The sequence below is a fragment of the Mus caroli genome, chromosome 11 (assembly GCF_900094665.2).
Source record: "Mus caroli chromosome 11, CAROLI_EIJ_v1.1, whole genome shotgun sequence".
NCBI lineage: Eukaryota > Metazoa > Chordata > Mammalia > Rodentia > Muridae > Mus > Mus caroli.
The window spans coordinates 102,245,958-102,256,596 of NC_034580.1; the positions used below are offsets into that span (position 1 = coordinate 102,245,958).

Here is a 10,639-nt window from a genome sequence, read left to right on the forward strand (position 1 = left end):
AGGCAGAGGCAGAGGCAGAGGCAGAGGCAGAGGCAGGTAGATCTCTGAATTTGAGGCTAGCCTGGTCTACAGAACAAGTTTTAGGACAGCCAGGGCTATACAGAGAAACCCTGTCTCAAAAACCAAACCAACCAACCAACCAACCAAACAAACAAACAAACAAGCAAAATCGCAGTGTCTCTTTGGATAAACATTCGTTCCACCGGACACAGAGGTAAGAAAGCAATTCTGATGGAATCCCATGGGACAGATTTCTGTCATTGAAGGAAGTCACAGCTTCCTTCTTGGACCTGGTCATTCATTTCTCCCTTCTTTTCCTGACATGGAAACCAGATGTTCAGCATTTCCCTTTGAAAGCCCTCCTGAATACTGAAGATGCTGAAGAGGAAGGCGTTTAGTGAACTCCATCAGTGCTGCGTGTCTCACAGGTCTCCAGTGCACGAAAGGGCTCTGGACTATCGAGGACCGCCATACTTCCTAGCATAAGGACTGAGTGAGCTGTGTCTCTCCTCCACAGCCTGCTTGCCATCCCTTTGGGATAATCTGTCCTCCCTGAGTAAGCTGTTTACAGGTTCTGTCTATGCTTTCTGATGCTGGGGATAAACCCAGGACCTCACAATGCAAAGCAAGAAGAAATCAACCACTGAGTTACACCTCCTGCTCTCTGCAGGTAGTGTGTGCACAAATGTATATAAGTATGCATATATACATACATATGCATGTATATATTGTTTGAGACTGAGTGTCTATATGGAGCACAGGACCGTCTCACGATTGGAGACATTTGGTCTCTCTGGTGCTAGGATTGCAGGTGTGGACTCACCCACCATGCTGGTGTTTTCTGAGTAGCTGTGTGCCTCATTCTTCTTTTTATTAGAAAAAAAAGATTCATTTTGGTTTTGCTTGGTTTACTTTTGCGTATGTGTGCATGTATGCATGTGTGTGCTGGTATCCAAGGAGGTCAGAAGAAGATGTTGGGTCTCATGGAGCTGGGGTGAGGGGCAGCTGAGCCTGATGTGTGTTGGAATCTGAACTCTGGTCACTCTGAAAGCTTAGCCATCCCTCTAGCCCCTGGTTCTTCTTGATTACTTTGGAATTGCCTGCTGGGATGGAGGGGATGCTTTTCTCTGAGAGCACCGAAGACTGGCACTTGTCCTGTTTGGAATCACTTTCAAGTAGAGCTCTGGGCTCGTCTGATCTCCTTGTATCTCAGGCAGAATTCTCCTTAGTGTAAACGCATGGGCCCTAGAAGATGCTGTTTTAAGCATCTTATAGATCGGTGGTTCTCAACCTTCCTAACCCTTTAATACAGTTCCTCATGTGCAGTGAACCCCCAACCATAAAGTCATTTTTATTGCTACTTCATAACCGTTAGGGATCGTAATGCAAATATTTATCTTTTCCCATGGTCAGGCAGAGAGTCCCCACACCTCCCAATACCTGGGATGACCGTGATGGTTTTCAGGGCCCGCAGCACACGGAAGGTCCTCAGGGCTGAGATGTTGCCCAAGTCCACAAACTCTGTCACATACCTGAGTGGGAAATTGAGGTGGGGCATGTCAGAGCTGGGACAGAAATCAAGTGTCTCTGGGTCCAGAATGAGGATTCCTAAAGAATTTCTTGCAATTGGGATTGTCACAAGGAGAGGAAGGTGAGGTCACAAAACCCCCAAAGGTCCTGTTTTAGCTGGGAAGACTAGTGCTGGGTTTTTACTGCTAGAGAATGGAAGGACAAGGACATCCCTGGTCACCCACTGGCTGTGGAGCTCTGAGTCAGGCTGCCCGCTAAGGTGTACATAGCTTGAGGAGGGGACACTGGCCTCTGAGAATGCCCTAGATCATGTGGCTCAGTAGGCATAAGTGATCAATAGCCCCCACCACCTGTCAGTGCCCGCTTTGGTGCATTGGCCCTCTTGCAGCTCCCACCCCAGCTTCTGGTCCTGCTCACGCCATTGTGATGACACTGAAGTCCAGCCAGTTCCAGGGGTCTCGGAGGAATGTGAAGTCATCAATGCAAAAGCCTCTGGCCAGCATCTTAATGAGGGACTCAAAGGTGTAGATCCCTGTGAAGGTGTACCTGGAGAGAAGAGGGCCAGTCAGGGTCGAGTATGCCGTGTGAGTGTGTGTGTGTGTGTGTGTGTGTGTGTGTGTGTGTGTGTGTACTTGGCAACTGTGGGCACTAGAAGAGCAGAGGTACCAAGATAGCATAAGGCCACCCAGGGCTGGGACATCTGTGAGGGAGAGAGCATGCCCACCCCACCTGGCTTAAGGTGTTGTGTCACAGGGACAGTGTCTCCCCTGAAAGATAGAAGCAGCATCACTCTGAACACTGAGTGCAGACCTGGGAGAGGGAGTTTGGTCGGGGGGGGGGGGGGGAGGGAGACACACACTTACTCCACGTCCTTGGACCAAGAAGGCGGGTTGCTCATGGTCATGAACACGCAGTTGGTCAAGATGGTAATCATGATGAACATGCTGAACAGCGTGGGGGGCGGGTCAAGGAAAGATAGGGAGCAGCTGGGAAGAGGAGGGCATAGGAAGGTCTCCTGCCCACCCCTAACCTCCCCACCTCTCCCACGTAGGCAGGATATGCGTGGATGAGCACCTTGATAGCCACCCGCCGGACGATGCTGAAGGGGCTCAGCATGTAGAGGGCAGGGGTGGCAGAGAATCGGAAGATGGCCTTTCCTTTGTTGAGCACAATGAAGGTCTGAGGCAGGGAGAGAAACTGTGAGCCTGGCAGACAGATTGATGGAAGGATGGATGAATAGACGGACGGACAGACAGACAGGGAGCCCTCCCACACACGGACCTTCTTGTCACTGTAGTAAGGGTCCAGGTCCTCCAGGGGGATGCCAATGACTTCAGGTGGGGGGTCCCCATAGATGAGTGGGAGGTTCTTGCCAGCTTCCAGGTCACTGCGTGGCTTCCGCTCAGGCTCCTCAATCTCCATTTGCTTGTTCCGCTGCAGCCGGGCTTCCTCCTCCATTGCCCTCTGCTCTATGGCTGCCAGGGACTCTGGGGTGAAGGGGCGCAGGCAGTGGGGACCCGGGGGGACCAGGGTGGGCAGAGATGAGCTGGCCATCCTTGCATTCTGGGCTCAGGGTCCAGAGGGTGGTTGGCAAAGATGGAGCAGCTACAGCCTGAAGTCCTTGGGTTTTGGGTGGTCACTAACGCCCTGGATCTACTGTGTATGCCTCACTCTCTGCCTGCCCAGGGGTTGGGTCAGGGAGGTGGGTGTCCTGGTCTTGTTGGAACTGAGAGATGTGCCTGCAAGACCTGGGTGTGCTGATGCACAGGACACTGGGCACGGAGCATCCCCCCACCCCAGGCCCCACTGTGTTCTCTTCTCAGCAATAGGTTGTGCCAGCTTCAGGATCAACAGAAAGCGAACCAGATCTTCTCCAGCCTTAGGAACTTGGGGCCAATGCCCCACTGTCCTGAACTGTCTCCTGGGTTCAGATGCCAGGAACTGTGTGACTTCAACCTATAGGGACACAGAGAGAGAATCTGTACTGGCTGTCTACATGACCTCCAGATGGACAAGGGTAAGGGTCTGGTGGGGTTACCCTAAAACACGACTATAAAAAGAATTTCAGCTTGAAAGTCATGTGGATTGGCTGATATTGGCTAGCAGGAGATGTGGGTGGAGACCATTGAGGTTTCAGCAAGAGTCAGTGCCAAAGGATGATGTCTACCAGGGACAAGCTCAGAAAAATGTGGGCCCTGTCTGTATTTGTCATCTTAGCCTGGAGAGAAGGAACAAAGAAAGAGCCCAGGTCTGCACGGGGTCTCAGCACCTTCCTCCCATGGCTCTCTGCAATTAAAACCTCTGGGCAGATGTTGCTGGAAGAAGATGTAAAGTACAGGTGGGGGTGTTAGAAGACCTGGGACTGCTAACTTAGATGGCCAGGAAAGGGATAAAGAGATGGACAATTCCAGTAGGGCAGGGTTAGAGCCCCCGCCCCGTGGGAACAGTTTTTGGTCACTGTTCTCTTATGAACTGGAATGGAGAAAGAAGACTCAGCAGAGGCCTTGGATTTTATAAGCAGCAGGTGGACCATCCTTAAGGTAGCTCCTCCACCTTCTCTGGCTCCTGCTCCCCACAGAAGGGCTGTGCTCGGTTAGTTATTGGAAATAGATGTTGAGGAATGATCCCTTCAGCAAACAGAATACTGGTCTAGTTCCTCAAGGCCACTGAAAGGCCAATATGGGACTGAGGGCATATTCAGAGGCCTCCTCTGGCCTCTGCAAGCATGCAGCTCAGTGGGTAAGAACATATAAGGACCCCAGTAGGGATTCTAGCATTCAAATTTAAAAGTAAAGGGGGATGGAATAGCCTCATGCACATTTGTAACCCCAGTGCTGGGGCAGGAGCAGAGAAGGATGGTTTCAGGGTCTCATTGGCCATTAGCTTAGCTCCAGATTCCAGGAACGAGCTGTCTCAAAGAAATGTGGTGGGTAGGGAGAAAGCAAAATGGTCAATGCCCTCCTCCGGCCTCTATAAGCACATGTGCACACACACACATACACAGAGAAAGAGAGAGACGGAGACAGACAGAGCATGCACACACATGGGTGGATCCTAGAACCTTCACCCTAACAGGCCCCCAGATCAACATCAAGTACAGCCCTCTCACAGAAGACTCGGGCACAGAGGCTCTGGTCATTGTACATACTTCTCAGGCTTGGTCAACAGATAGAGCAGATGACAGGGAAGGGCCAGAGCCATTGGGCAGAGCTGGCCACACCCCCTTGCCCGCTACCCAGCTGCTTCTTGCCAGGCTCCAGGGAGTCATGTTTCTGGGGGATGACTCTGCTGGTTTCCAGTCGGTCAGTGACCCTGCTGTGTGCAAGCGCACGCACAACACACACGCACACACACACACACACACACACACAGAGGTCTGAGCTGCAGCCCCTCACAGAGACACTCAGCCTGTCATATATACCTTACCCTGACCCTATACACGCACTCGCATCTTATCATATAGGCAAGGCTGGCCTGCTAGATGACCTCGGAGGGACCCACCCAGCCTGAAGCCATCTTGGCAACAATACCCTGATTCTGGTGCTGCCCTCCGTCCCACACTGGAGCCCAGAGGGACCACAATAGCCCAACACCATAGTCTGGGCCTAGTCCAGCCCTCGAGGAAACTAGCCTCATCTGAATTCACAGGAGCGCAGGGACAACCCCAGTGTTTCTCTCAGCTGACCCCTCCCCCCAGCATCCTGCCCTGCTCCCAAGTCTTGGAAATGTTGTGGTCCACCCCACTGGCCCACTTCTGGTCTCTGTTATAGTAACACTTTTCCCCTCAAAATCACCTCCCAACCTTCCTAGCCTTTACCAATCCTGAAGCCACTTCACGTTTGGCTGTTCTGCTGTGTGAGGGGAAATTATCTGCATTCCCAGCACCCACACAGTGGCTCACAGTCATCTGTAATGTCTGTTCCAGGGGATCTGATGCCCTCTTCCGATCCCCACAGGGACTGGCACACACCTGGCAAACAGAGGTATGTGCAGGCAAAATACTCATACAATAAAAATAATAGTTACTTTGTTTGTTTTTTGGAGACAGGGTTTCTCTGTGTAGCCCTGGCTGTCCTGGAACTCACTCAGTAGACCAGGCTGGTCTCAAACTCTGAGATCTGCTGACTTTGCCTTCTGAGTGCTGGGACTAAAGGTGTGCACCACCACCCTTACCTACAGCTCCATGATCACATTACCTACGGTAGCTGTTTGTGGGGATGCCCCCTTCCGCAGGGCTGGGATAACACATATATTCTACCACACCCTGTGTTGTCTGTCTGGGGGTTTGTTCGTTTTGTGTAGGAGCTGAGGCTTGAAGTCAGGTGCTCAGGCCTGTACCACGTGTGCCTTACAGACCAAACCATTTCCCATCCCTGCAGTGTTTCTCATGAGGCCTTTCGAGAGCACTCTTTGAATGCTTCATGTCATCTAACACTTCTTCAAATGCCCACACTCTCCCCTTAACACTCCCTCGACGACGCTGCCTCGTCTTCCTACAGAAAGTCAGCATGGAGTCAGGTCCACAGTCATCTCCACTTCCCTGACTCTTCATTCTTCCCCATTCCTGGCATATAATAATAATAATAAATATTAATAGTTAATACTACATCATTCCACAATTCCGGGCGTGGTGGCTCACACCTTTAATCCCAGCACTCAGGAGGCAGAGGCAGGTAGATCTCTGAGTTTGTATCCAGTCTGGTCTACAGAGTGAGTGCCAGGGCTACATAGAGAAGTCCTGTCTTGAAAAACTATTAGGGGCTGGAGAGATGTCTCAGAGGTTAAGAGCACTGACTGCTCTTCTAGAGGTCCTGAGTTCAATTCCCAGTAACCACATGGTGACTCACAACCATCTGTAATGGGATCCGATGCCCTCTTCTGGTGTGTCTGAAGACAGTGTACAGTGGACTCACATACATAAAATAAGTAAATGTTAAAAAAAAGAAAGAAAGAATACTTGTAGCTGATGGTACACACCTTTAGTCCCAGCACTTAAAAGCAGAGGCAGGTGGATCTCTGAAATTCAAGGCCAGCCTGGTCTACAGAACAAGTTCCAGGACAGCCAAAAACAAATGAATGAAAAAATAAATATTAAAAAGAAAAGAAAAACTAACAAACCAACCAAATAACAACAACAACAACAACAATAATAATAATAAACAACCACCACCACAGTCTGGTCCTCACACGTGCACCCAATCCCTGGGCTCCGTGCTTCCCCGTGACCTCTCTTTGCAGGTCTTTCTGTCTCCTGCTCCGGGATGACTGACTTCTACATTAACACTAATGACAGCTGCCACTCATCAGCCCGCACCTCCCACCATCCAGTTTCCGGTCTTCCTTTCTCTGTTCGCAGAAGAACTTCTTGGAAAGTCTCTACACCAGCTGTCTCCACTTCCTTACCTGTTGCTCCCTCCTCAACCCCTTCCAGCCCGGCTGCTATCACCCCTCCCGCCCCCCTGCTCAACCGGAACTGCTTTTATTGAATCACTAATGCCCTCTGCCAAGTCCACAGCACCGGTTCCTCTCTTCCCCTCTCTTGACCTCTCAGGAGCGGTCAGCCCAGTAGGCCACAGCCCCTCTCTGGAAAATTCTGTTCCCTCGGTCTCCATGGGATTACACTCATGGTTTGTCTTCCTCTCTGGTTGCTCCTTAACAATTTCTGCGGTATGGCCCTTTCTGTACACGATCTCTGAGATGCACAGGGCTCCGCCCTCATGGAGCGCCATCATTTCTATGATGGTAGAAAATGCCATAGGAATAAAACGAACCTTTTCCTTTGAACTCTACACTGGTCTCTGGACAGCTCCACAATGCTAAGATGTCCCCCCCTACCCTGCCCCTGCCGCACACAATTGGAACAGAGCTTTTGTGGGTTTTCAGTGGTTCCATACACAAGCCCTATTAAGCCATAGTTCCATAATGCATGGAAACCCATCTTTCCCCAAACTCTCATGCCCACACCACAGACATTTCCGGGGGTAGCCTGTCTCATACTACCACCATCTTTGCCACTTGTCTTCTGAATCGGTCCTACAAAGGCAGCCACTGATTCTTCAAAATAAAAGTTGGCTTGTGTTTCTGTTAAAACTCTCTAATGTGCTTGGAATACAACCTAAGCCTCCTGTGGTGGCGGCCCAGGTCCTGGCGCTCTGACCCCGCCTACTTCCCTCACTTTTGTCTATTGCTGTCACCCTGGGCACTCTGTTCCAGTCCCATTGTCTTCCTTGACCTTGTTCCTGCCTTTGGGATTTTTACCAAGCTCCCCTCTGTCTCTGGAACTCCACAGCCCCCCTTTCTTTTCCCATAGTAGTTCCCTCTCTGTCTTCTATTTTGAGAGAGTTCTTCCTCTTCTTCTTACCACACACCCCTGCATCCCATTGACATTACTTTTCATAAGTTGTAAATGCTTGCCTCATTTGTTTTGCGTGTATTCTCCACGAGATGGAAATGTCAACACAAGCAGCAATTGTGCCTGTCTGTGTCACCATGGCTAGTCCCAGCAAGCAGCAACTGTGCCTGTCTACATCACCATGGCTAGTCCCAGCAAGCAGCAACTGTGCCTGTCTACATCACCATGGCTAGTCCCAGCACTGGGCATGTGGTGGGTATTTAGAAAGTGTGTGCCAGGCATGGTGGCACATGCCTTTAATCAGCACTTTGGAAGTGAGACGTCATATCTCTGTGAATTTGAGATCAACGTAGCCTAAAGTCCTCTAAAGTTCTATGCCAGCTGGGGCTACATAGTGAGACCCTGCCTTAAAACAAAAATACCAATAAGAGTGAGCCTTGGATACAGATCTTCTAGGGACCTCATGGGCTTTTCTATGCTTCATCTACCAATCCATTTATTCATCCATCGGTCTGTCCATCCATCCACCCATCTATCCATCCATCCCTCTATCCGTTCTGTTCACATCTCAAAAGCCAAGATGGCTATGTGTAGAGCTCACTGATCCACAGTTACATGCTTGCAGAGAGCTGACAGTCTGGGGAAAATGGTCCTGAGCATACACGGCTTTGACAGGATGACACAGAGCCCATCTTCAAGAGGGGCGTGGCTGGTGTTGGAGGAGCTCAGGTGTGAGAGATTACTTACAAGTAGGAGGAAAGCGGATGACCTTTTCAGGTGGGTCCCAGTGGATGGAGGAGAAGGATATCCCAGGGAGAGGGGACAGCCAGGGTAAGGGCAGGACACTGGAAACTCATATGGGTCACAGAAGCCATGCAGGGAATAGGATGGGGAGAGGTGGATGGTAGGGGGCAGTTACGGTTGCTGCCAGGCCTGAGGAGACCAGACTTCACCTTGTAGCCTTGGAGAATCCCTCCCAGGGCTGGGAAGTCAAATAGAGTCACTACCGCCCAGGAGTGAGCTCCTTCTGCCTGCCCTTCCCATGCATCTGGAACAGATGGGGAGAGTCACGTTATCTTTGGTGGTACCAGTGACAGGACAAAAAGACAGCTGCGGAGTATGGATGTTCCTGTCACCATGTAGTAGGCTTCTTGGGATACAGTGAGGTGTGAGCATGGTAGGATGACCGCTCCTTCCACCTAACTCTGTCCCAGTTTGGCCCGAGATGTGGCATTTGAGGGTGAGGGTTAGGGTCCTCAGGGCAACCTTTTCCCAGTGCAAATGAGAACATTGGTGTTTGAAAGACCTGAGAGAGCAGCGCTCCCAACAGGGAACTGAGACTCGGCAACCACAACTTCCCAGACCACAAGTTCACTCATTCATTCAGCGAACCTTCAGAGTTTGTGGTACATGCCCGGCTCTGGTCTTGGCCTCAGGCAGAGCAAAGAGGAGGTAAAGTCCCTGCCCTCACGGAGCTTGCATTCCAGAGGGAGGAGGCAGGCAGTAAATAGGGAGCAAATAAGATAATTTTAGCGTGTGATAAATGAGCGGCCAAGCCAAGGCTAAAGCTATCTCCCAGGAGCCAAGGCTGGAGCCCATTTAGGAAGTGCAAAGTCTCATGAAAACCGCCTTTGAAAAGGAAGTTTGGGCGGAAGTGGTGGGTAAATCAAGCCTTCCTGGGGGCCTGGAGACGGTGAGCCAGAGCAGGATGGAGGTGGGGGGGGAGGAAAGGTCAGGAATGGTGAGCCAGGCTGAGGCCAGCTGTCCGCAGGCCAGGAACTGAGGGTGAGGACGCTGAGGGTGAGGCAGCTCCTCCTGGAGCAGCTCCAGCCCAGCATTGTCTCTCCCTGCAGGGCAGCCAGATTGGAGCACCAGATTCCAGATATAGTTTGACCACAGAGGCTTTTTCTCCCTGGCCTGGACACTGTGTGTCCATTCATCGTAGACGGAGTCTGCAATCACTTTGGATGTCTCTAAGACCTGTTGTCTAATTCCCCATCCTGTAAATTACCCCGATTCTTCTCTTTTCAACCTTTATACACCTCAACAAAAATAGTAGCTGATTTAATATCCAACAGCATATCAAGGGATTATGTACCACGGCCTCATGGGATTTATTTCAAATATGCTAGGCAAGCTCAAAAAGTTAATGTAACTTCATATCAATAGAATGAAGAAGAAAAAAAAAATCCCATGATCATATCAATGGATGAGAGCAAAAATTAAAAATAAAAGAAAAAACCCATAGTCCCTAATCATAATAAGGCTGTGGCAAATTAGAGAGGAAAGGAATTCCCTCAAGTTAATGAAGACAATTTATGAAGAATTCTGCCGGTAGTAGTGATGGCACACACCTTTAATCCCAGCACTCAGGAGGCAGAGGCAGGCAGATCTCTGAGTTTAAAACCAGCCTGATCTACAGAGTGAGTTCAAGGATAGCCGGGCAACACAGAAACCCTGCCTTGAAAGTCCTGCAGCTACTTCAGTTGGCATTTACTTTAATGATGAGAAATTTCGGTAGAGAAATTCTCTACCGAAAGTCACAACCAAAGCAAAGGCAGCTCCACACTTCTTTTCAACAACCTGACCGAATGGTTTACCTTTGCAATAAGACAAGACAAGGAAATAAAATAGAACAATTGGGAAGGATGAAAATACAACTGAGCCAGGCGTGGTGGCGCACGCCTTTAATCCCAGCACTCGGGAGGCAGAGGCAGGCGGATTTCTGAGTTTGAGGCCAGCCTGGTCTACAGAGTG

General features: G+C 50.3%; 1 protein-coding gene across 1 annotated transcript in view; it reads right to left on the reverse strand.

The window, feature by feature from the left end:
• Scn4a (sodium voltage-gated channel alpha subunit 4) overlaps positions 1-10,639 on the reverse strand; it is a 45,842-nt gene that overhangs the window by 26,576 nt on the left and 8,627 nt on the right. Inside the window, exons 2-6 of the mRNA XM_021175424.2 lie at positions 2,812-3,486; positions 2,591-2,709; positions 2,394-2,483; positions 1,948-2,076; positions 1,441-1,532 (exon numbers count right to left, since the gene is read on the reverse strand). Coding sequence (XP_021031083.1) covers positions 1,441-1,532; positions 1,948-2,076; positions 2,394-2,483; positions 2,591-2,709; positions 2,812-3,084 — 703 coding nt within the window. The 5' untranslated portion in view covers positions 3,085-3,486. The remainder of the gene's footprint in view (positions 1-1,440; positions 1,533-1,947; positions 2,077-2,393; positions 2,484-2,590; positions 2,710-2,811; positions 3,487-10,639) is intronic.